Source organism: Sporobolomyces salmoneus, assembly GCF_050403485.1.
Source record: "Sporobolomyces salmoneus JCM6883 DNA, S_salmoneus_JCM6883_v1_ctg16, whole genome shotgun sequence".
NCBI lineage: Eukaryota > Fungi > Basidiomycota > Microbotryomycetes > Sporidiobolales > Sporidiobolaceae > Sporobolomyces > Sporobolomyces salmoneus.
In genome coordinates, this window is record NW_027481147.1 from 108,409 (window position 1) to 132,497 (window position 24,089).

Below are 24,089 nucleotides of genomic sequence, written 5' to 3' on the forward strand. Positions count from 1 at the left end.
AGGACTGCTATGCTGCTGGTGGTGAGGGTGATCTGGCGTGAGCGGTGTGAAGGGAGAACGTGAGTGAGGCAACCGATTCTCTCCTTTCCAAGCAGTGCAATCTGGACTGGATAATGCGTGTAGGTTATGTACCAATCAATACCACGGAGAGAGAGAGGGAGCAACAACGAGAAAGAAGAGAGATATGCAGTGCTGTCCCGCGGAGATAAATGGAGAAGAACCGTGCACTCGCTCATCGCTACAGTAACCTTTCGCTCAATAAATCTGCGTCTAACCCCACGAGGTAACTTTGTCACTTTGTCAGCTGACAGCGCAATTGGGGGCCTCGAGTTCCACGATCGGAGCGATCGCCTCGCTCAATGGCAGTCAATCTGAACGAAACGCCGAACGAGCACGCCAGCGGCCAGCCTCTCCAGAGTCGAGTCTCCAATCAATCTGGAACGAGGAGCGATAGATATCGTCGACGTTCCGAACTTTACCGTACTTTGCCTGCGTACTGCGAGTCCTCTATCTTTCGCGTTCGTTTGCGCGGCTAATGAGGAGCAATCTTTTCTCGCAGGAAGTCGAGAGCTCTGGGGAAGATAAACAGATCGAGGAGAAGAAAGGGAAACGAACGAATCGAAAGGGCAGAGCAAAGATAGCTCAATCTCGCACTAACTTTAACCTTTCTGTTATCGTAGGAGCTCACAAGCGCTCGTTGTCGATGTGTGAACGACCACTCCGTTTCGCTGTTGACTCCCGAGGGACGAGACCGTAAGCTCAAGCATCTACATCTCCTCTCTCTGTGATCCTGTAGCATGATTGGCGAGAGGAGAAGAAGAAAAAACTCTGTCCATTCGATCGTTTTTTTCTCGGTCGTGTGAGTTACCGGACCCCTTTCACGTTCGAGACCTATTATCGGCGCGGGGTAACGCAAAATTTTTCATCCAACGCTCGAATCCCGCCTATTTCTGGCGCTTCTCTTCCTCTCTCTTCTCTTCCTGCCTCTCTTCCCTCTGCACAGTCCTCTCCTCTCCTCTCTTACCTCTCCTCTTCACCCTCGCCCCCTCCCTTCAAGCTCAAAGCAGACTTCTCCTACTTTCGACTTCTCACTCCTCCTCAACACTCCGGATCCCCACGCGCGCGAGGTCTATCAGCTGAACGATATGAGTGCGCACCTCAAAGACGAAGAAAAGGCGTCAGTGCAAGATGTCACATTCAACACCGGAGTTGAAACTACCGCAGACCAAAGTCTTCATCGAGGGTGAGTTTTCCTTCAATTCATCTTGACCTATTTTTCGCTCATTCACTTATTCTTATCTCTCGCTGTCTCTCTTCAGGCTCAAAGGTCGACATGTTCAGATGATCTCTATCGGTGTGAGCTCTCCCTCTCTCGCTACTGTTGAAACTGAAGCATTTCCTGACTCGTCGTTGTCTTCGTTTTCTTTCTCAGGGTGTTATCGGGTTCGTGCACCTTGTCTCGCTTCGGACCTCTCCCCGATAGCAGGACACTCACCTTTGTACCTTTGCATGACCCGACAGAACTGGTCTCTTCCTCGGTACCGCGAATGCTCGTGAGTTCTTCTTTTTCGAAAATCGATCTTAGCTCGCTGTGATCCTGTTTTGCTGACTTCTCGTTTCGTTTTTGCTCAGTTCGTCACGGAGGACCTCTGGGTCTGCTATTAGGTTACTTGGCAGTCGGATCGATCTGTTACTCCGTCATGGTCTGCTTGGGAGAGCTTGTTTCGCACTTGTAAGTTCTCCTGGTCCTCCTTGTTGTCTCGTACCAATGTTGACGCTACAAGAACAGGCCGGTCGCTGGAGGTCATATTACGCTAGCTCGTCGTTTCGTGTCGCCTGCATTCTCGTTTGCCATGGGATGGAAGTGAGTTGCTCTATTGAGTTTTCTTTTTCCCCGGTTTTTTTTGGCTTTTCCCCGTTATCATGACCAAGTGCTGACTCTGATTCGCTCATGTACAGCTACTGGTACAACTGGACTATCGTCTTGCCTGCTGAACTCAACGCCGCCGCTGTTCTCATCGGTTACTGGGACAAGTCAACGAACCCTGCTGTTTGGATCGCCGTCTGTTTGGTTGTAGCTTGCGCAATCAACTTTGGTGGATCTCGTCAGTTCTCTCTTCTTCTCTCACTCTGCCGAGAATCCCTCGCTGACGGTTCTTCTTCTCCTAGGCGCTTACGGTGAAGCTGAGTTTTGGTTCGCGATCATCAAAGTAATCACCATCATCGGCTTAATCATTCTCGGTATCGTTATCGACGCCGGAGGAGGACCCAACGGACAATACATCGGGTTCAAATACTGGCACAACCCTGGAGCTCTCGTTCAGTACGAAGGCATTACCGGCACGACTGGTCGATTCTTGGGATTCTTCGCTGTCCTCATTCAAGCTTCTTTCTCTTACATCGGTACCGAGATCGTCGCGATTGCTGCTGGTGAGACGAAAGACCCCCGAAAGAGTGAGCTTTTTCTGTTTTCTCGCCCAGCCTCGGCAAGTTCGAGCACTGACATCCCTTTTTCTACAGCCCTTCCTCGTGCGATCAAGAACGTCTACATCCGTATCCTCCTCTTCTACATCCTCGGTGTATTCATCACTGGTCTTCTCGTCCCCTCGAACGATCCCCGTCTCAACCTCGGTTCCGGAACTGCCGCTTCTGCTCCCTTCGTTATCGCGATTCAAGATGCCGGTATCAAGGTTCTCCCCTCCATCATCAACGCCGCTCTCCTCACGTCCGCCTGGTCTGCTGCTTCTTCCGACCTCTACACTTCGTGCGTTTTGCTTTTCTTCATTCTTCGAAGAGCTGCGCTAACAATCTTTCGATTCAGCTCTCGTGCCCTCTACGGTCTCGCGATTAACGGTCAAGCTCCTGCCTTCCTCAAGAAGACGAACCGTTGGGGTCTCCCGGTGTACTGCGTCGCGGTCGGAGTGGCGTTTTCGCTCCTTTCGTTCATGTCGGCTGGATCGAAATCTGCCGGTACCGTCTTCGGATACTTCGCCAACATGACTTCGGTTTGCGGTTTGATCACGTGGTGCGGGATCTTTACAACCTACATCTCGTGGCGTCGAGGACTCGACGCTCAAGGCATCGATCGTAGCCTCCTTCCTTACCGCGCACCGTTTGGAAAGTTCCTCGCTTGGTACGGCCTCATTTTCGCTCTCGTCATTTTGTTCTTCAACGGTTTCGGTGTCTTCATCCACGTCAAGTCGGTCGGCTTCGACTCTTCGACCTTCGTCACCTCGTACTTCCCTCTTGTACGTTCTTTCTCTCTCTTCCGAGTCGTTCCCTAAGACACCAATCTTACATTTTCGTCGTTCGTAGTGGTTCTTCCCTTGCTTGATGATCTTCTACCGACTCTGGCGACGAGACGAACGAGGTCCCGCTCCTGCCGACATGGATTTCGTTTCGGGATCTCGCGACGAGACTGGACTCGAAGATCCTGCCCACATTCCTTCATCCGACGACAAGAACTTTGGACAAAAGGTTCTCGCCTAGTAAGTCCACTTCACTCCTAGTTCACTGTGTTCCGCAGAGACTGACGGTATCCCCTCTCCTCGCAGCGTTCTGTAAAAACTTACTCTTGTGACTCCTCTCTCGTGACTCTCTCGTTCTTATTGTCGGCGGTTGATGTAAATTGGGTATCTTTTACTTTTGTCATGCTCTCTCGGGGGGCTGTTAGTCATGACTTCTTGGTTCGGCTTCACGGAAATTCGCAATTTCAACTCGCTTTCTCGGGATCCTCCTTCGTTATCCTTTGAGTTGCGAGAGCATTCCTTCAGGTGCAGCTACGACGGGCCCAACATCTCGATCAACCTCGCTTTGATCTCCTTGACATCGCATCCATCTCTTCCACTCTCCATCTCGTCTAAATCCCATTCGACGAATCGTCTCGCCAATTCCTCCAACTCTTCTCGTTCTCGCTCACTCTCCTCCTCTTCTCCGTCTGGATCACGCAAGATTGACTCGATATCGAAACGAGATAGAGCTTCAGTGACGAAATTTGCTCGTTCGACGATTCGAGATGGGATATCGAAGAGTTTTGCGCAGGCGGCCGCATGGGAAGATCTCATCAACCCGGGAGCGAGACTATGAAGTCCGAGTGTCAGTGATGTTCGAGAGAATGCGAGGGAGGAGGTAGAGCGTACCGATAGAGATAGGTCAAAGTTTCGACATTCCTTGATGGAACGAGAGACGAGTTCGAGCTCGAAGAAGTGAAGGCGGAGAGTGAAGTCGCGTCGTGGATGAGGACTTCCATGTGAGCGAGATGTATGGGGAGTTGGCTCGAGAGGAGACCATTCGCGAACACAGCTAGAGATCGAGGAGAAAGTATGAGTTCGTTGGTTTCTTCCCTGCGACTTTCGTGAACTGACCTTGGAAGTGTGTAGCTACAGCGACTCGAGGCTGAAAGCGCACACCAGAAGGGGTTGTCAGCGAGTCTTGTAGGGCAAGTATCAGAGTGAGACCTAACCGTGTTTCCACCGAGTTGTAGAAGAGTTTGAATCACTCCGGAGAACAATCCAGCTCCATCGTTCGAATCGGTCCCTTTGCCAAATTCGTCGATAATCAGAAGAGAGCGAGGAGTAGCGTTGCGAAGCATATACCTGCAAGAGTGAGTAAGGATGAAGGTCAGAGAGATCGATGAAGAGCGAGAGAGAGAAAATTAACAGGCGAGACTGACGAGATTTGTTGCAAGTCGATCATGAATCCAGAAGATCCCTGTGATACGGTATATGATGAGCCACGAGTATGAAGACGGTGTAGAGATGGGGAGAGAACTCACTCGAGTGATGGATTCTTTCGTCGAAACTCGAGTCATAATTCGATCCGTCAACCCGATGAGCGCTTGATCAGCTGGAACGAACGAGCCTGTCCAGAGTATGGTTTTACTCAGCTCAATCTCCTCGACTCTTCGGGACGAGAGAGAAAAGCTGCTCACCGATGTGAGCGAGATAAGTGATCAGCGCGATCTGTTTCAGGTAGACACTCTTTCCACTCATGTTGGCACCCTGTTGGGAGACTTGACTCGTTAGTCTCTCCAAATCTGCTAGAGTTGGAGAGGACTTACAGCTACGACAATCATACTCTTTTCGTCGCTCCTTCCGCGAACTCGCTCTTTAGCATTCCCGTCTTCCTCCCCTACCTGGACTCCGTCCTTTGAATCTTTACCGCGACCTCCGACCTATCATATAGAGAGAATGATATCAGCGAGGCAAGGTTAGGCGTCGGTAACAAGAGAGAAGACGGAACGAGTGAAGTATCGTTCTTGACGAATTCGTTTGTGCACAATTCAGCGAGAGGGTGTCGACCGCTGAATACCGAACGAGCTCAGCATGTTTGAAGATAAGAGAGAAGCTAGTGACTAACCCTTGAATGTTGATCACTGGTTCTCGAGTCATTCGAGGTCGATTCCAATCGTTGTCTCGAGCTGCTTCGGCGAATGCAAGGAGACTGAAAGCGACGGATCCCTTCAGTGTGATCGGATCTAGTACACTGAGTGAAGGCAGAGCTCACCAATCGAATTCTGCGAGAACTTCAGACGTCGCTTTGACGGAACCTTCGATTGATTCGACTTGTTCGAGTAAAGCTTGAACTGTGGCGAGGTTGACACGAGATCAGAGTTGTCAAGATAGAAAAGAGTGGAAGAGCATACTGATTTCGATCTCTTTGTCTATCACGGAGCCGAGTCGTCAGTCTCTCGCTCATTCGCACTCCCGTCATCTGGTGAGGACTTACCAGAAACGAGACTTTGGAGGTCTCCGAGATGGCGATCGAGGTCACGGCATTGATCATTCTTGTAGTAACCCGAGTTCTCACTTTCGAACTATTCGAATCGAGAGTGTCGGTTCTCTGACTCCCAAGGGAAGGAGATAGCAGACTCACCTGAAAGTCGAACGTAGCACCGAGTGACTCTTCGAGAGCTTCAGAAGGGACTCGAGGTTGCGTGCGAACGAGGTAACCGAGTTGAGGGAAGTAGACGAAAGAAATCTCGTCGACGAAGAATTTCGAGGGGAGAAGTCGTCCAAAGTCTGCAGCAATCTCCGACTGTTCCTCTTACGATCAATGAGGGTGTCCTCGGCGAGAGACAGAATATGGTAAACTCACAAGCAAAGAAGGAAGACCTTCGAGTTGACGAAGCAATTCATCGAGAGTTGAATCGATTCCAGGTCGAACGCAGACTCTCCCTTTCTGAAGTGTCGACGTATCCCAATCAATCTAGAATGATCTTTCGTGCTCAGCGGGGACTAGACTAAGAGGAACGTCGAGAAGAGAGAACTCACGACTTGATTCATCGTTTGACCAATCTCGCGGAAACCTCGACTATCGAGCGCGTCTTGTAGCTGTTCGGCTCTGTTCTTGTCAGTCAAGATATTGAGCGAAAGAATAGAATAAAGTCACTCGATCAACAATTCGAACTTTGCGGGAGCGAGTGAGAGTGAGAGCGGCATCGTGAAGCATGATTGAGAAGCAGAGGACCTAATGCAGAGAGACTATGAGCAATGATTCGAAGAACATGGCAAGATCACTGACAGAGTAGAGGGAGGTCCATTCTCGAAGTTTGCCTCGACCCGAGAGGAGAAGGAACAAACTCTTGTTTGCGTTTTTGATCGACTTGAGGTGAGATCTCATTGCATCAGCAACGGCAACTGTGATAGGTACGGGAGTCAGATGGCACGAACGAGCGGAAGGCAAGAGAGACTCACCATTCTCGGGACGAAGGAGACAAGCGACCGTTTCGTGTCGTTCTTCTATGACTTCAAGCTCGAGAGAAGGTCGAATGAGCCATTGACGCATCAAAGCGCGACCGAGAGGGGAGCGAGTCAAGTCGAGGATGTCTGTGGGAGGAGTGGGACAAAACAGGTGAACAACTCGCGAAAGAAGCTGACCTGAGGAGCCCATCGACGACTCACTTAAGATCGATAAACCTTCTTTGCCTCGAGTCGCGTGCATGGAGGCGTGAGCTTCTTGTTGGAAGATTTGCAACGAGCTGGTGATTCGAGTGGATTAGCCGGAGTCGAACGAAAAGAGCGAATGAGAAAGGCAAACGTGAGAGCATCAGAGTTGATCTGCATGACTTTGTCGCTGTTCATCATATCGAAAGAGGTCAGAACCAAGAACTGAGAGCGTCGAAGAGAGGAGAATCGCACGAACAGCTTCATCAGTTTGAGACCAGAAACGCTGACTCGATCCGCTTCGAGATCCCCTTCGTTCGCTCGCATTCTCTTGATAGAAGTGACGAGGGCTCCGGCACATCCGAGCTACGCAAGAGAGCAGACATGGGTGAGCTCTCAACAATGTGAAGAGTCAGGGAGAGCTCACGGTGAGAGGACTCTTCTCGAGTCCGTTTACGAATGATTCCAATCGAAGTTCCCTGTTCCTCCTTAACGCGTCACCTTCTACTTCCTGGTCATGTTGTCCGGGTTCATCTTCCTCTTCATTCTCGATCGAGTACCAAGCTCCCTCACGGATGTCGAGTCGAGACAAAACATGACGACCTTGACCAGCGTAGAAGTCACGAGCAGGGCGAATCTCGAGTCGAGTAGGAGGACCAGAGAAGAGTGCAGAAGCTGAAGAAGCAGAAGCAGAAGCCGAGGAAGAAGAAGAGGAAGAGACAGCAGAAGGTAAATTTGAGAGCGTTGATTCGAGAAACGAGACAAAGTTCGGCTCGGCGCTCGACGAAGTCAACACAGTCGAAGGTAAGAGTTGACCGAGTGCTACACTCGATTCGTCAGGTGAGCTCGTCTGCGAGAGGAGTAGGGAAAGAAAGAGCAAGACGCACCCAAGTTTGCGAGGTCAAACTCAGTCGAATCAAGTTGATCTTCGAGGAAGTAGATCGTGTTGTCATTCGAGTCGTAATAAGCACATCCTAGCCTTCCTCGAAGGGCTGTAATAGCTAGAGTGATCCCCTCGAACTCGATCTCCTCTTCTTCTCCTTCTTCCTCTGATCCTGCAACCTTGTTGACTCCTGATCCTGACTGCGCACTGTACTCTGATTGTTGCACGACCTTGTTGGATCCCCAGCGAACTCTGTGAGGGTTTCCAGAAATGAAGTTGACTGAACTTGGTTTCGAGGGTCTGGACGAGTTACTGGAGACAGAGCGAGATTGAGGAGTAGCCGAGTGACGTCTGGACATCTCACAATGTTGCTCAGAGTGGCTAAGGTCGAAGGCGAGGTGAGAATCGGAAAGGCAAACACCAAACTCCTTTCTCGCCCTCTCTTTCCCTCCCTCTACTTGACCGCTACCTCCGATTCAGCTACCCACTGTTTCTCGACACCGAATTCGCTACTCGAGGTCCGGCGTTTCTGTACGGGGTTTTCGCAATCTTTTTCAGTCGTCTCTCGCTTCTACCGAATGAGGAGACGCACGCACGCCAACGAGCAATGCTGAATGGGCTTCGCAGCGATATCGAGACACTGAGCTGAGTGGGTATCGACTTCGTCCCGGACGATTCCGCCCGCGAAAATCCGTTCGTCTTCGTATTTCCCTTCGAGTCTCCGTTCGCATCAGCTAACGTACTCTTCGCTAGTGAGGACCAGACCGATCCGAACGAGGAACCTACGTCTTCAAGTGAACGCTTTCGTCAAAAGTACGCCGAGTTGAAACAGCTCAAGAGTCACGAGAGAATTCCTCCTTCTCTCCTTTTGACACAAGCCCATTCAACTTGTCCTATTGCCGATGCTGAATTGAGCCTCCAACTTCGGAGATGGCGGAGCATGGAACTCCGACGTTCGCCCTCGAGGTGCATTGTTCGTTCGGAGCGCACGAACCGCTTTATTGTCAAGCGCGGCTGAGGTTCTCCATTGACACAGACCTCCTGGAAGTCCGAACAGGCCATTTGACCGACTCCGCGGATCGTGCACGATCCTCTTTGATTGCTCGTTCGGTGCAAGGACGTCTCGTGTCCTGTTTGTCTTTTGTCTTCCTTCAGACTCGAAATCTCTCATCAACTCTCACTCTCGCCCTCTCTACAATGACTCCTTCACCTCCTCAGTCGCCACACTCTGACGACGACTCTGTCATAATCCTCGACGACGACAAGGAGGAAGTCTCGGCTGATCCGAACACCCGTGATGCTCCGACCTCTCTCGCCGCACGGTTCCGCAATCTCTGCCAGACCTCTCCCTCTCCACCGCCCGAAGCATCAGTCAGGAGGATACCGCCACCCCCTCCTTCTCCTCCTACAGTCTCTCGTTTCGCCGGATATCGCCCTCTCGTCTCCCGAACTTCGGTTCATAGCACTGTGCCTCGAGTTAGAGCATCTCAGGTTAGGTCGTGTGATCAATGTCGAACGAGCAAACAAAAGGTAAGCGAAACGATCTTCACCCTCTGCAGCATAAGTTGACTCTTCCTCAACGAACAGTGTGATCGCAATTTACCTTGCGCGACTTGTGAGACTTTCTCCTCTTTTGTATCGCTCAATTCCGTCGTAAGCTGACTCTCGATATGTTTAGGCTCTATGCGAAGAGTTAAATGCACTTGGGAACAGGCCGGAACCTTTCCACCAGAGGCTGCGAAACCTCCTCCAGGATCGTAAGTTTCGTCCTTCTGCCTTCGATCTTTGAGCGGAGCTGACTCTTCCACGATCTAAAGCCTGTCGACTCAGATAGCTGCGAATCGGATCGAAATTGGACGACTCCGCAAGGAGGCAAATACTCTCGCACGACTCTTACGCCTCACTCCACACGAATTTGAACTTTTCCATGCCGAAGCGAAACGTCTCGTCGAAGGTACGAAAGGGGAGCCTATCAAACTACCTTCTCTCATCAGCACGAAGCGATCTCGAGCGTCGGACGACTACGAACGAGGAGGACCTCACAAGTTGCCTCGTCGTTTAGACGAGCGAGCGATTCAACGTATCAAACCTCATCCTCCTTCCCAACGTTCTTTCCGACTCTCGGCGTCCGATCGTCCCCCTCACTGGGTCCCGAATCGTCCATACGAACCTCGAGCAACTTATTCTGGCTATCATCCGATCGAAAAGAGGAAGAGTTCCTCAACGTCGCCCGTTCTCAGCAAGCGTGCTCCCGTTTCCACCACGCCAACTGTCTCGCCGTCAGCCTCTCCAACGCTCGCCCCTATCCGCGAACGATCCGTCCCTCAATCCCGTTCGTCTTTTTCCGACCTCCCACCGCTCAAGATCCCTTCTCGCGCCGGACTCGATTCCCCAGGCTCGGCTCTCCCTCTTCGTTCCGCTCACCGTCTCTCCTCTACCTCGACGACTACTCCTTCCCTTTCTCGCCGACGACCTAACTATGTTCTTCCGACTCCCGTTTACTCCGCGACTCCTACTTCCGCCTCGTTCTTCCCCCTCTCGAGTACGTCGTCGCCTGCTCTCGGTTCGAAAGCCATGTCGATCTCCAAGTCTTGGCCCGCCTTCTCTCGTTACGAATCGACGACTTCGGCTCGAGTTCAACCTTATACTCCTCTTTCGGCGGTGAGGGACGAAGCGAGAGAGCGGGAAGCAGACGGAACGAGCGAGGAGACGACCCAAGATGTAGAGAAGGAGGGAGAAGAGCAGGAGATTGAGAAGTCGGTCGAGGCGATGGACGAGGACAAGGAGAAGGAGGAAGCGATTCTCGTCGACAAGAAGAAAACCTCTGAAGAACCTCGAGTCACTTCGTCGCCAAAGATCGTGATCCCGAGCATCAGAAACCTACTCAATGACCTCGACGATTGATCGGTGGTGTGGCAGAGAGTGAACTAGAATTTACCGAGGAAAGAAGATGGACACTTTTAGAATCTCTTCTTGCGCTTCTTTCTCTTCGGTTGTAGATCTCACGAATCCTTTGTACCATTCTCTTGACAATGTATAGCCCCGACATAGAGACATTTTCCTGATCAGACGGAGGTTGAAAACTCCAAGAGAGAACAGCTAGAAAACCTCTCGACGGTTCTCGTAGCGCTCGCAAGGCGACAAGCGCTTGAGCAGGCACTTTCGATACGACAGTGAGATGACTCAGTCATGCGAGTCGCCATCAGGCTCTCTTACGAACCTGACTCGCATTGCGTCGAGTCTCGGGAAACTTTGCGAAAGATGGTAACAAATACTACTATTTGCATTTCTCCTTTGCGTCTAAACAGTGTGCGACTATCTACAAAGATCTATGACTAGCAACAGATGGGGGACTGCGTTCGACTAAGGTAAGAGGAAGACGAGATTGCGTTTAGGCATCGATGTCTTGCTTGAGGACGTATCTGTCGACGTGAAGGCGAGTAAGAGTCAGTCAATAAGACTCGAGCAGGAGAGATAGAAGAAGCAGATAGACGTACCGGTAACGGACAGAGTTGTCCTTGACACCTTGAACTCCCTGTCCGACATCTTTCATGGGAATGACTTGCTTCCAGGTCTTGATTCCCTTCTCAGCAGCGAGCTTGTACATGGCGTTGGCCTCCTTCTTCGAACCGATGTGGTTGACCGAGATCGAAGCACCGTTACCAGCGAGAGTTTGCGATTTAAATTTCTGCGAAAAACAAGAACGAGAAGAGTCAGTCGAGACTCATTTCTGTTTCGATAGATGCGAGAACTTACGAATTCATCATCGGGCATGGCGCAAATGTGCAAGTTTCCGTTGATCTTCAAGGTGCCGAGGATTTGGTCGAGAGGCATCTTGCTGGCGATATCGATAGTCGAGAGAATGTAATCGAATTGCATGTTGAGGGGTTCCTCCCACTTGTCGTCGGCAGTGCAGACGAAGTGCTTGGCTCCCATCTTGAGGGCGTCGTCCTTCTTGTTGGCTTGGTGAGAGAGAACGGTAACTTCAGCTCCCAACGCGGCGGCGAACATAACTGCGAAGTGGCCCAATCCTCCTGGATATAGCCCTAATGAATCAGCTCTGAACCGACAACTGTAGGTAGAGTATGGCTGGAAACGCACCTAATCCGGCGATAGCAACCTTGTGTTTGCTCGAGACTCCCCATCGGTACATGGGTCCGAACACAGTAAGACCACCACAAGCCATACTGAAAGGACACGAGTGGTCAGCACTCGCTCGTAGTATCGAGAAAGAGAAAATTCCGACTAACGGAGCAGCATCATCGAGCTCGAGAGCGTCGGGAACCTTGAAGACGAACTTCTCGGGAGCACGGATCGCAGTCGAGTAACCTCCCATAGCGACAACACCGTCGGGGTACTTGGCTCCGTAGGTGTCGACTTGCTTGGGGCAGTAGTTCTCGTTGTCGGTCTATCGCAGAGAGGCAAAGGAGCGAAAAGGATGAGTTCTTCGTTCCCAGACGTTCACAGCAGAAAGGACTGGAGCATCGATCGGACCCGAGAGAGACGAAAGGCTCACCTTGCAGGGGTTGCACTCCATGCAGGAGGAAACTTGAGCACCAACGACGACACGGTCACCAACCTTGAATTCGGAAACCTTCGATCCAACCTTCTTCACGATACCGGCAGCCTCGTGTCCTACGACGAGAGGTAAAGGAATGTCTCCCCCTGTACAACGGAGCAAAATCAGTTTTGAGGAAAGGGGGCGTTCGGTCGCAAGAAAGAAAAAACTAACATCCACCACTGTTTGCGAGATCTCAATGTCAGTATAACACGTGACTAAAGAGAGAGTGGAGGAAAGATAAGCTTACGTGATGGTGTGAACATCTGTTAGATAACAGCGCAAGCAAGAGCGAGCAACCTCGGTCAGCATTACTCAACTTCGAGGCCGCATCATCACCAACCCCTCTTAACGCTTGTGGAATGGAGACTGACCAGATCCACAGATACCACAGTATTGAATTGCGATATCAACGTCGTGTTCGTCAGCAGTCTTGGGTTGGAACTCGATGACCTTGAACTCGGTCCATTTCGAAGTGTCGTGGACGGCGTATCCTTTGAATTGAAGGTCGGAGGAAGAAGACATGATTGTTGTAAAAGTACTTTGGAGTGGAGGTAAAGTGAGAGAAAGGAGAAAGGAAGCAGAACGGAACGAAAGCAGAAGTTGGGAGAGCAGCTCTCATTCGTCAGGTTCGGAATGACGTTGCGCATTTCGAATCCCTCGAAAGCGCGATTGGGAGCGAAGACCGAAACCGAACACAAAGCTTATAAAGCGCGATCGCGTTGATCGCAACTCAGCTCACTCAAGTGCAACTCGCGGCGGAAAGCGAGCGCAAGGGGGTCGGCTTCGACGTCGGACAGAAGCTGTTCCACGAGCTGGGTAATAAAACGGAATACTGCATATCAACCAAGTACGGTACAACGAACAAATCAAGCCAAACGAGAAACGGAAAACAAACTCCTTCAAAATCAACTTTCTTTCTCGAGCTCACTCAGCCTCGTCGTCATCGATATTGCGACTGGTAACCCGCCGTAGAGATCGAAGAATCGACCAAGTAATCACGTCCACTCGCTGGATTCGCTCCTCCTCCTCCAGCCCCTCCTCTCGAACTTCCAGACGGGACTACGATGTCAACATCCCACGACGACGAGGACGATGGGACGGGATTCGGTCCTCTTTGTCGCCCGTTCATGTGAAGAGGAGGATCAGGGTAAGGGTGTCGAGGATCGTAGGGACGAGTCGAAGAAGATTGGTTCGAAGGAGGAGGACCTCGTTTGCTCGGGACGAGAGGAGGAGGAGGAGGAGGTAGAGCCGGATTGTTTGGGAATTGTCGTTCGATCTGTTCGTCTTGCTGTTCGAGGCGAGTGAGGAGGATGTCGACGAGTTTCTTCAAGCGATTCACCTCCATTTGCGTCTGTTCGACTTCGTCTTCGTTCGCGTTCCCGTTTGGCGCTGCTCCGACCCATACACATTCGTCCCCTCTCATTTTACAGCTCAGACACGGAGAAGTCCTCGAGCATCTCATTTCTACTCACTCGACTCAACTCAGGTCAGCGAAACTCAGATGGATCTCAGTCCTTGGAAAGGGAACTCACTCCTGATTCGACAACTACAGGATCACGGTAGGTTATGATAGAATAAGGCGAGGCAGCAGGATGGACGTCGCCGTCAGTAACCGCCTCGATATCGTCTTCGCTCGAAATGAACTGAACTTACTTTTCACAGCTCAAATGCCTACGACCATCCGCAGGTGGTCCTTTACGCCTCTTCGTCATGTCGTTACTCCCATTCCCGCTCCCATTGGGAGAAGTTGCCGACCCACTGTCCCCCTCCCTCCTCGACGAGCCATCCTCTCGCCGTTCTGGTTCGTGACTATATCCGTTCGATTGATGGTGATCCATCGATGGTTTTCGGTAGTGAGCGGAACAGGAAGGAAGGAAAGAAGCTTCGGGAAGACAACAAAGGTCGTCGTCGTGTCGACCCCTTTGAGCAGGCACCTCGTTCAGTCTCGACTCGTGTCGCTCGGACCCCTCCTCTTCTTCCCATTCTCTCCCTTTCTTCGACCGGCAGCGGCAACTCCTCGGGCTCGTTGGTACTCCTCGGATCTCCATTACTGCCTCCAAGCTGCGAGCGAGATTCCTTCCGAATCGAGTTGTCGATTCCGCCCCCGTCTCTCGTGCCCATCCAGAACCCCCGCGTTCGCAAATCGATAGGAGAGTGGGTGCCCTGCGTCTCGGCCGCGCTTTGATTAGCTCGAGGCGAGGCAACTCTGTAAGCTTACACCTCTCGTTCTCCCATCGCTCGAGCTAACTTGCGCCTCCAAGTGCGCCTCGGCTACAGTAAAGCCTAGGCTACGAGGTAAGCAGTCGTTGAGTTCCAGACTGTCCCGTGATCACTTCTCGTTCGAACACCGCGGAGAGCGACCGGAGACCCATCTTTCTCGAGCCTCTCCTACCTCAGATCCTTCTTGCTCTTCTCTGAATCACTTCCAGCTAGTTCGTCGCCACGGAGTCGCTATATGAGCGGGTACGTCACTTTCCTCGATCACTCGGGTCGACTTCTTGTGCTCACTCTCAGAATCTCTCGAACGTAGGTGCGAGTCGGACAACTTCCTCTCGACAGGAGCTCTCATCGGACTCGCTATCGCCGGAGTGTTCCTCTTCGAAGGTCTCGTTGGAGCTCTCGTATGGCTCTTCATCGTCATCAGGCGTGGAAGACACGCGAGGAAGTCAAAATCGAATCGATCTCGCGGTGGTCGGGAGCTTCTCGCAGAGGAAGGAGAAACAACGGCTTACACCCATAGGAGCAGTTTTGTCGAGAAATGGTTGGGCAAAGAAGCGGTGACGACTTATACTCCAGTCGAGATCGAGGAATTCCATCAACGTGAGCTTTTCTCGTTCTCCTCGTCCTTGACGATACGATCGAGCTAATCGGTTTTTCTTGCGACAGCGTACTCTTCGTATCAATCTCGACAAGGTGTCGCGACTGGGCAAGGCCTCGATCGCACGTCGTCTCATCGCCTCGCTCCTCAATCCTCCTTGCAAGGTCGCGTTTCGCATGATCAACCTGGCGGGGACGTCTCATTCTACTCGACTGCAGGTGAGTCAGACCTTTGCTCTCTCCTCATAGACCTGCGCTCATTGATTTCGACCTTTGGTCAGTTGCAGCTTCTCTCGTCGTCCCCTCTCAAATTCCTTACGATCCTCCTCTTTCCGCTCCTCTACCACGCCAACGTCCCGAACTCCCAAAACTCGATATCCCCGCACCTCCTTCTTTTCCTCTGACTCGTCAAAACCATGCTCAACCTTCCGTCACTTCGCAAACTTCTTACCTCCGTCGACTCTCTCGTTCTCTTCTCGCTTCTTTCTCTCCTGCTGCCCCTCCGCCTCCCGTACTTCCCGTCAAACCGAATCCTCCGACTCCACCTCCGTTCATGAAGAACCTTCAATCCCCAATCGTTCCGGCCTCGCGACTCGAACGAGCTAAGAGTCAGTCGCAAAGGAATCAGGTCAGACCTCTTCCGGTGCCGTAGGGTGTCGCGATACAGGTGTAGTCTCGATTAGGGAAGAGTGAGTGTAAGCTAGTTGATAGGAATCGTGTCTTTCCAAAACGAAAACGAGAGCTTCGCTGAAAACAAAGAGGCGAGAGCGAGCGAGAGGGAACCGCATCTGGAGCTCTAGTGTTCAAGTTCTTGCGCGAGAGACAAAGAGAGCATCCAACGGAGACAGCGTCCAGATGAGAGAGCGAGAGAGCAGGAACCAGAGACGAAGCAAGAGAACGAGGGCGAGAAACTCACAACACTAAAAAGTAGGGAAAAGTAGCAAAAGAGATAACAATTTCGGGGGATGCCCGACAGCGCCAACCTGGAGTGGAATGGAAGGGCCATCGCGACAGCGAGGAGGGCAAGCCCAAGAACTCGCTGTACCGGCTCTCAAAGATTAGAGTGATTGAATGAGCTCCCCAATGGGGAGCTACCAGTAATCACACTGGTAAGAACAGATACTACACTTGATCTAAGCCAAAAGGCCAGAAGGTTAAGAATATCGATGGCAAAACCGAAGGCATATTACATCGACCAGATTTATGGGTTGCTTTTGACTTGTGCTCAACAATTTCACTACATCGAACGCCAAAATCAAGTGTGGGGTCGAAACCATTCGACTTCCAAAGCCCTTTGTCCCCGACTCGAACAATGGCTTCGAAGCGCTCTCCGACTCCTCAAACTGCACCTTCGTTCTCTCTACCCTCTCCTCGTTCATCATCAGCACTCGTTCCATCAACAACGAACAGAACACCGACTCTTGAGTACACGAACACAAGAGCAAGAGCGCAGGGATCTCGACGAGAACAGTGCGGGTAGGAAAGCAGAGGGAACCGGAGATCACCTCGAAGGAGCGGAGCAAACGCACCTCGTAGTCCAGTCCACGCTCGCATACGACTACTGTATCGATTCCTCGGGTTCTCAGTTCCAACGACGACTTAGCAGCGAATGAACTCCGATCAACCCGACGACTGTCCACTCTCTTTCGAATCGAGATCTACCCTCTCTCTCTCTCTCTCCTCGACCTCGTACAGCTGGAGAGGGGGTGTGTGAGCCTTCTACTGCGCGGAACAGGATATCGAGAGTGTGGAAGGGGAAACGGCAGAAAGGGGTTGAATCGTCTCGATAGATATCGTTGCAGAATTCCGAGATTCTCGAGTTCTCGAGTTGAGTGAGCTTCTCTCTCTTTCTTTGCGCGCTCCTCCGACCTTCGTTCGTGTAGGAGGTGAATGCCGTAGATCGAAGGTGTCTTGTTGGTTGAAATACGAGTCAAAAGAATCACCGAGAAATCATGAAAATGAGAACGTCGAACTGTGAGGCGAAATCTTCTCTCCTCGACGACGGGAGATCTTCCGCTAAGGATCGCGAGAGATCAAAAGGTGCCAAGATACAATGGCGGGGTAAGACGCAGAGCTAGAAACAGGGCGGACTTTTCAGCGTGAACACTCGGTTCCTTCGGAGAGATGAACGGAGGAAGAGACGAGTACTTACCGAGTGGATGGACTCGGTAGCTTCTCAATCCATTTGACCCCCTCTCAAGTAAGGCAGGGCAAGCAGGAGGAACTCGCTCGTCAGCGAATCTTGGGCTCGACGATTTTCGATTCGCACGGGTCGGAGATAGGGTAGGCAGTCCACCTTTGGAAGAGTCAAGGATGAGCCAGAACGGTTCGGAGCACTGCGTAGGCTTAGGAAGACGACTCGAGCTGTAAGAAATCATGAGAGTAAACTAACGTTTTGCATTGACAGAATCCGTACAACTCGGATCTAGACTACGTAGACATTGTTCGCCTCGGACTGACACGCTTTTTAAATCAAACTCCTTGTGATGCCGAAGCTCAGGGTAGAGGCTGCGCTGTTGCCGGAGAGCGAGAGCCGAAACCGCGATCAGCTCGATCGCTCGCGGGAGAATGAGCATCAGCAAGGACTCACAAAGTCGATGACAAGTTGCGAGGCGAGCATTGCGAGAGCAGCGTCGATCCGGAGCGGACGCAAGCGGGAGCAGAAGATCTCTTCACGAGTCGATGCAAAGCTGGGGGCGAGATCTGGGAATCGTCGAAAGCGGCAACTAGCCCGGCAGCATGGAGCGTATTCCTCAGCAAGAGTAAAATTCAGTAGATCCTCCTCGAGTGTCTCGATCGACCGCCGGCCAATACCTTCCGACAGCGTTTCGATTCTCCCGACCAACTCCCGAGTTCTGTTTCTGCGCCCAATCAGCCAGTCGCGTACATCGATTATTGTTCTTCCGAGTCTTTCTCGTCTTGTAGTAATTCACCGCCTACAGGCGCTTCGTGATCCTTCTGCTGTCGGCTTGAGAAAGTCTCTGTTCGTCTTAACGATACGAGGTTCTCGCCTGCGGTGAAAAAACTTGTTAGTCGGGGACGCTCCTTTCGTGCTCAGCGAGTAACTCTCGGTTTGAACAAGAGCAGAGCGATTGGGTCTGAAAGTCGAGAAGAGGGAAGAGTCGGTCAGCGAATCGAGCGGAGTTAGCGACTAAGGGGGACGCAACTCACACTTTCTTTCGCACAAGTTCTGCCCGGGTTCATGTACTCTGTGTCGTCAAAGTAGTAGTCTTCCTGCGATGTGTCGTGCCCAGTCGAACCGAAAGTTGATGCGAAACGCCGGAGCAGTCAGAAGGGTTAGAAGCTTTGGCGGTCGTGTCTCAGATGGCTCGCGGAGCTTGCGCAGGTCAGAATGGGCGATCAGAAATAGTTAGCCGGAGATGGAAGTGAAGTGAAGAAGGGAAACACTTGAAGTTTCGGATCCGACCTTCGATCTCGTACCCTTCACTCGATCTATCAGGCCGCCACGCGAAGCACGCTAGCAGCTACAGAAGCATACGGCTCGACGCGGTCGAACGACTCTCGCTCTCACTCTCACTCAAAGTCGCCCTCGATTCAAGTTCATCTCTAAATCAAGCCTAACCGCCTAGCTCTTCTCAGGTGAGCTCGTTCTGCTGCTCGACTGACTGCTGTACTCCAGACTGACATGCCAAGGGCCCGTAGACGGTCCCGTGTCTCTGTTATCCCTCAAAACTTCTACTTTCGCGCGCTCTCTCCCTCTTCTCTCCCATCGCCTTCATCTCCGTCTCACTCCGTCTCCTTCGAATCGCTCTTCCTCCGCTGAAACTCTTGCTCTCCTTCCCCTTTCGATAATGTCGATACCTTCCCTTCCCCTTGAGATAATCGCCGAGATCGCTTTTCACCTTCGTGCTCGTCGCAGAGAAGACGTCAAACAGACCGTGTCCAACGGCAAATCCATCTCCTTGGTATGTCGACAATTCGCTCCTATCGGTCAGGCTCTCCGCTGGAGGCTCGTCAAGATCAATTGGCGGTCGACTCGTTCTCTCGCGCAACATTTCGAAAAGTTCCCTCAACTCGCAGAACTCGTCCGTGTCATGATTCGCGGAGATGAGGACGAAGATGAGGACGAAGATGACGACGACGTAGACGATGACGACGTGCAGGAGGAGGAGGAGGCTGAATCTCTGGACAACCTACTTCTCGTCCTGAATTTGACGTTGTCACTAAACCGGCTCAACTTCAAGCTAAGGGATAAATGGAGACTTAGCTCAGCATTTTCAACGATCCTTCGAGCTGCCAGTGCTTTGCCGCAACTTAGGAAGTTCGAGTTCAAAACTGGCAGTAGAATCGAATGGACGATTGAGGTCGCCCAGGTTTTCAACGCAGGTTTCCCGGCCCTTCGCAGCCTGGTAGTAGTGTTGCCCTCTGTTTCTGCCCCGGAGGCCGGTCTTGAAGCGATCCCTCTCTCGACTCCACGCAAGAAACTGGAAAAGCTTCAAGTCTGCGTCGCAGGGAGCGAGACCGGCACGGCAAGTCTCAGCGCCTACATATTCAACCAACTCGATCCATCAGTCCTTCATCTATGCAACCTCACCGCCCCCCTTATCCGCGATCACAGCTACCATTTCCTATCGACCTGTCCTCGCTTGACAATACTCCGGGTCCAGATCTGCTCTTCAGACTCCAATCTCTTCTCCGACCTCGTTCACCATCTCCCGCATCTCCGTTCGTTGGTAGATGTCGACGTCTATCTCTTAGACTCGCGGATTGTGGAAGCGAACATCTCTCTCGAAAGGGTTCTCGCCGCGTGTCCCGCAACTTTGAAGAATTTCGTCAGTGAACGATTCAGTTTCAGCGACTATGAGTCGATTCCTGTACGTCGACTCCCTGACTCGCCAAGTTCAGAACCGGTTTGCTTGGTGGCACTTCGACCCCTAGGCGTTGAAAGTTACGTGCCTTTACTTGTGTGGAAAGATGAAACGGAAGAAGGGAGCGAGGCTCGTTGGTATCGTAGTGAACTCGAGGAAGAGGACTGAATTCGAGATGATCTGTGGAAAATCGGTGAGTCTTCTTCTCGCATTTACGAATGCGCTCGTGCCTGATCCCCCTAGCTTCGACAGAGTGGGAAACCCAACTACGAAGCGAAGCACCACCGCGAGAAATGTTCCGGAGCTCAGAAACGGACGTGGAAAAGTAGAAAGAGGAATCGAAGACGAGAGGAAAGAAGTGAGGCGAAGAAACGGACGGTGGAGTTGGTGATCTCTTGCTATTGTGCGTCTTGCCGTTACTATCAGTCTCTTGCGAAATGTGAACTCTCTACCGATCTCTGACTGTTACGGGAAAGAGAGCGGGTAATCGACTCAGTTCTCGCTGCTCAGTCTCGATGACTCGCTTTCTTCGCAGAGAACGACAGGCGTTACCGACGAGCACCATGAGAGAGAGCCCTCGTTGTGAGCGAGCTGTCTCATGTGTTAAAGATACCTTCCGTTCGAGAGGAAATGGTCAAAGAGGGTTGTCGATATCGCTTCTCGAATGATCCATCTGGCCGCTGCTCGCTTGTGATCCGACAACAGTTCGAGCTCTCAAGGGACCGGCATCGTTTCCTGGAGGCAGGAACCGGCTGCAACCTCTCGAATGTTTGACCCGATTTCGCGATCGGAATCGAAAATCGAGCTCAACGTGCATTTGCTGCGACTTCTCTCTCCTCCGGTCTGGCTTCCCCTCGAGAGTTCTCCTTCGTATCTGCGAATCTGCTGGATCAAACTTTCGGTGCGTTTTCACCGCCAAGCTATCGAAGCGAGTTGCTGATCCCGCGAAACGTCCTCGAAGCAACGTTGGAGAGCACAGCATGCAATGACACGAGCCTCTCGCGTAGGAAAGAGTTGAGAAGTAACTTTTCAATTTGCGATACTACCGACACGTGCGAGAGAGAAGAGACGAAGAGCCATGTACAAATGAAAACGGTGACAACAAGGCAAGCAGAGGAGAGGCAAGCTTAGTAAGCGATGCCAGAAACGTCACGGTCTGTTTCGACGGAAGAGAAAATCGAGGTCAGCACTGAGAAGAGAAGAGAAAAGGGTGAGAAGGAAGATGCTTACCCCAGTGACGATGTTTCGAAACGGCGTCGAAGAAGGCAGCTCCGAAACCAGCGAGTTCCTTCACTCCCTTGATCTTTTGCCAAGTCGAGGCTTCGTCTCCAGCGAGGTTTTGCGCGAGAACGAATCCCTTCTTCGACGAGTACGAGGCGGAGAGATCGGCTTTGAGGTCGGTGTCTCCGGGAAGAGCCTTGTGAGCGAGAACGGAGATCGAGTTTCCAACAGCACCGACTGCGAAGGAAGATAGTCAGTAAATCAAATCGAGTGAAAGAGCGAAAATTGAGAAACTTACTCGTCTTGAAGTGACCAGTGGCTTCACGCATCCAGTGAAGAGCACGCCCAGCTTCGAGTTGCTTGACGAAGTTTTCATCTCCGTCGGGAATGAAGAGAGCGTCGAAGAGGATCGAACGAGCCGATTCGAGAGTGAAGTTGGTTTGGATGACTCCAGAAGCGTTTTGATCTCCCTTCTTGACCCCACGAGGGTAAGCGGGTCCTTTCCTCGTACCGATGACGTTCGGGATCGATCCGAGAGCGGAAACGGCAGCGACCATTCCAGAGACTTGAAGCGAATCGAATCCGTCGAGGGCGAAGATGGCGATACGACGACCGGTGGCAGAGAAACCGTTGTTGGGGGAAAGGAAGGAGAAAGGTTGTTCTCCCTCGGTCTTCTTTCCAGGGTTGGGTTTCTCAGGTTGAGGAACTTCGATATCGAAAGCTTCAGCGACGGCGACGGCGAAATCGTGATCGACTTCGTTCCATCGCATGATGTGTTGTTGTTCGACCTTCGACAACGAGTTCCAGAAGAGTTGAGCGTGCGAAACGTGTTCGTTGAATCGCTCGGGACGGAGTCGACCACGAACTCCTTCGAGTTTGTAAGGGGCGAAAGTGAGAGCTCCGGGCTTCGTCGCAGTGAGTTCAGCCGCCGTCTTCGCTCCTCCGAGCCAGTTTTGTCCCTTTCCGTGAGGAGAGGCTTGGTTGGGGGTTTCGAATCGGTTGGGGTAGTAGTGAGGACCAGCAGGGATTCGGTGTTGGTGTTGGCCGTCACGGATCGTCGAGATGAAGGGGCAGACGGATCGGTTGATCGGAAGAGAAGGGAAGTTGACTCCTCCGAGACGAGAAATTTGAGTGTCGTGGTAGGAGAAGTTACGGAGTTGAAGCATGGGGTCTACGATGAGAGAAGCCGAGTCAGTAATGAGTGAGAGAGAGGAAACAGAAGACAGGAGGCGCACCGTTCGAGTAGTCGATTCCGGGAACAACGTTCGAAGTACAGAAAGCGACTTGTTCAGTCTCGGCAAAGTAGTTCGTAGGGTTTTGGTTGAGAGTCATTTCACCTGTAGACCGTCGAATGTGAGCTAAAAGTTCTGCATCGTCCGAAGGAAAGGAAAGCTCGGACTTACCGACCCACTTGATGGGAGCGAGTTCCTCGGGAACCCATTTCGTGCAGTCAAGGATATCGAAATCGAAAGTGAGTTCTTGTTCTTCAGTGATCAATTGAACACCGAAGTCCCACTTGGGGAATCCTCCAGCGTCGATAGCACTAATTTCGAGGGGAGTAAGAGTCAATGCGACGTTCGACGAGGGTGACGAAAGTAGAGAGAGACATACTCAGCGAGATCACGTCGAAGGAAATCAGGGTCGTTTCCTCCAAGCTTCAAGGCTTCGTCCCAAACGAGACCGTGAGCTCCGAGCTGAGGTCGCCAGTGGAACTTGACGAAGGTACGTTTGCCTTCAGCGTTGACGAGAACGAAGGTGTTGACTCCGAATCCTTTCATCATACGGTACGAACGGGGGATGGTGTAGTCGGAGAGGGCGAAGATACTCATGAAGAGCGAATCGGGAGTCAAGGAGAGCCAATCGTAGAAGCTGTCGTGAGCAGTTTGAGCTTGAGGCAAGGAGGTCCTGTATGAGTGGGAGGAGAGTCAGGAAACTATGAAGTTGACGAGAGGAGAAAATTGAGAGAAGAAAACGAACCTGGGGTTGGGCTTTCCAGCGTGGATCAAGTCGACGAATTGAACACCATCTTGCATGAAGAAGACGGGGATGTTGTTTCCGACGATATCCCAGTTACCCTCTTGAGTGTAGAACTTGCAAGCGAATCCACGGACTTCACGAGCGGTTTCGGCGGCACCATTCGAACCGAGAACGGTAGAGAATCGAACGAAAACGGGAGTTTCGACTCCGGTTTCGGTGAGGACCTTGGCGCAAGAGACATCCTCGAGCGAGGTGTGAAGCTTGAAGACACCGTGAGCACCTATCGAGAGCGTCGATTAATGAAAGAGTCAGTTTTCATTTCTCTGATTCGAGAAAGAAAGTGGAAGATCGTGAGACGTACCGGCTCCTCGAGCGTGAACTACACGTTCAGGGATACGTTCGTGGTCGAAGTGAGAGATTCGTTCACGAGCAACGGGATCATCGATCGAAGTAGGTCCGCGAGGTCCAGCTTTCATCGAAGTTTGGATATTGTCGACAGGGGCTTGCGAGAAGTTGCTGACATGGTGGTCACCTACACAGAAGGGACGTAGAATGTGTCAGAGGCGCTCCTTGGATCGTTCAATCGTTCAAGAACGAGCTCCTCGCGATCCCCCACTTCCCCTCGCAAGGCCCGTCTCGAGCCTCTTAGATCGAGTAGAGGACGACTCAAGTAGAAGTAGACTCACCATCGAGAGGTACACGAACAGTAACTTGTTCGAGTTGAGCGATTTTGGCGTTGGAAGGAGTAGGACGCGTATGGCTAGCGACTCCGTCTCCGTTGTGTCCAGACATCTTGATTGTGAAGTTGTGTGTGGTGGTTGTTCAAAGTCGATTAGAAGTCGACAAAGATGGGGGAGAGAGAGAAGGACAGAGAGGCGAAAGCGAGCGACAATCGCTCGGAAACTGATTGGTGTTCG

At 51.8% G+C, this 24,089-nt stretch overlaps 8 protein-coding genes across 8 annotated transcripts; 4 read left to right on the forward strand and 4 right to left on the reverse strand.

The window, feature by feature from the left end:
* Positions 1-1,145: 1,145 nt before the first annotated feature.
* JCM6883_007207 (uncharacterized protein) lies at positions 1,146-3,564 on the forward strand (the record flags this gene model as incomplete). The annotated part of the gene is made up of 12 exons (XM_076631335.1): positions 1,146-1,243; positions 1,320-1,356; positions 1,433-1,443; positions 1,522-1,553; positions 1,633-1,732; positions 1,790-1,864; positions 1,960-2,105; positions 2,170-2,454; positions 2,521-2,764; positions 2,822-3,248; positions 3,316-3,488; positions 3,555-3,564. 12 exons carry the CDS (start codon positions 1,146-1,148, stop codon positions 3,562-3,564), a joined length of 1,638 nt encoding a protein of 545 aa, XP_076488639.1.
* Positions 3,565-3,779: 215 nt separating this feature from the next.
* On the reverse strand, positions 3,780-8,126 carry JCM6883_007208 (uncharacterized protein; the record flags this gene model as incomplete). Its single annotated transcript, XM_076631336.1, has 23 exons — positions 3,780-4,080; positions 4,140-4,302; positions 4,365-4,395; positions 4,463-4,595; positions 4,673-4,710; positions 4,775-4,860; positions 4,931-5,000; positions 5,060-5,173; positions 5,242-5,302; positions 5,359-5,442; positions 5,506-5,584; positions 5,728-5,815; positions 5,875-6,036; positions 6,097-6,207; positions 6,273-6,332; positions 6,391-6,468; positions 6,523-6,638; positions 6,696-6,827; positions 6,903-6,979; positions 7,039-7,074; positions 7,144-7,250; positions 7,312-7,706; positions 7,772-8,126. The coding sequence occupies 23 exons, from the start codon at positions 8,124-8,126 to the stop codon at positions 3,780-3,782; spliced, it is 2,877 nt and encodes a 958-aa protein (XP_076488640.1).
* An 838-nt stretch (positions 8,127-8,964) lies between these two features.
* Positions 8,965-10,671, forward strand: JCM6883_007209 (Zn(II)2Cys6 transcription factor domain-containing protein; the record flags this gene model as incomplete). Its single annotated transcript, XM_076631337.1, has 4 exons — positions 8,965-9,297; positions 9,355-9,382; positions 9,446-9,524; positions 9,585-10,671. The coding sequence occupies 4 exons, from the start codon at positions 8,965-8,967 to the stop codon at positions 10,669-10,671; spliced, it is 1,527 nt and encodes a 508-aa protein (XP_076488641.1).
* Positions 10,672-11,158: 487 nt separating this feature from the next.
* Positions 11,159-12,850, reverse strand: JCM6883_007210 (NAD(P)-dependent alcohol dehydrogenase; the record flags this gene model as incomplete). Its single annotated transcript, XM_076631338.1, has 9 exons — positions 11,159-11,189; positions 11,265-11,455; positions 11,524-11,801; positions 11,869-11,954; positions 12,018-12,175; positions 12,284-12,432; positions 12,500-12,507; positions 12,576-12,591; positions 12,700-12,850. The coding sequence occupies 9 exons, from the start codon at positions 12,848-12,850 to the stop codon at positions 11,159-11,161; spliced, it is 1,068 nt and encodes a 355-aa protein (XP_076488642.1).
* Positions 12,851-13,268: 418 nt separating this feature from the next.
* Positions 13,269-14,166, reverse strand: JCM6883_007211 (Zn(II)2Cys6 transcription factor domain-containing protein; the record flags this gene model as incomplete). Its single annotated transcript, XM_076631339.1, has 3 exons — positions 13,269-13,792; positions 13,861-13,874; positions 13,982-14,166. 3 exons carry the CDS (start codon positions 14,164-14,166, stop codon positions 13,269-13,271), a joined length of 723 nt encoding a protein of 240 aa, XP_076488643.1.
* Positions 14,167-14,783: 617 nt separating this feature from the next.
* JCM6883_007212 (uncharacterized protein) lies at positions 14,784-15,838 on the forward strand (the record flags this gene model as incomplete). Its single annotated transcript, XM_076631340.1, has 5 exons — positions 14,784-14,791; positions 14,859-15,148; positions 15,215-15,364; positions 15,427-15,753; positions 15,813-15,838. The coding sequence occupies 5 exons, from the start codon at positions 14,784-14,786 to the stop codon at positions 15,836-15,838; spliced, it is 801 nt and encodes a 266-aa protein (XP_076488644.1).
* A 3,119-nt stretch (positions 15,839-18,957) lies between these two features.
* JCM6883_007213 (uncharacterized protein) lies at positions 18,958-20,142 on the forward strand (the record flags this gene model as incomplete). Its single annotated transcript, XM_076631341.1, has 1 exon — positions 18,958-20,142. The coding sequence occupies one exon, from the start codon at positions 18,958-18,960 to the stop codon at positions 20,140-20,142; it is 1,185 nt and encodes a 394-aa protein (XP_076488645.1).
* Positions 20,143-21,101: 959 nt separating this feature from the next.
* Positions 21,102-23,964, reverse strand: JCM6883_007214 (uncharacterized protein; the record flags this gene model as incomplete). Its single annotated transcript, XM_076631342.1, has 9 exons — positions 21,102-21,130; positions 21,205-21,432; positions 21,494-22,366; positions 22,431-22,532; positions 22,599-22,738; positions 22,807-23,100; positions 23,173-23,452; positions 23,534-23,704; positions 23,859-23,964. The coding sequence occupies 9 exons, from the start codon at positions 23,962-23,964 to the stop codon at positions 21,102-21,104; spliced, it is 2,223 nt and encodes a 740-aa protein (XP_076488646.1).
* Positions 23,965-24,089: the final 125 nt, after the last annotated feature.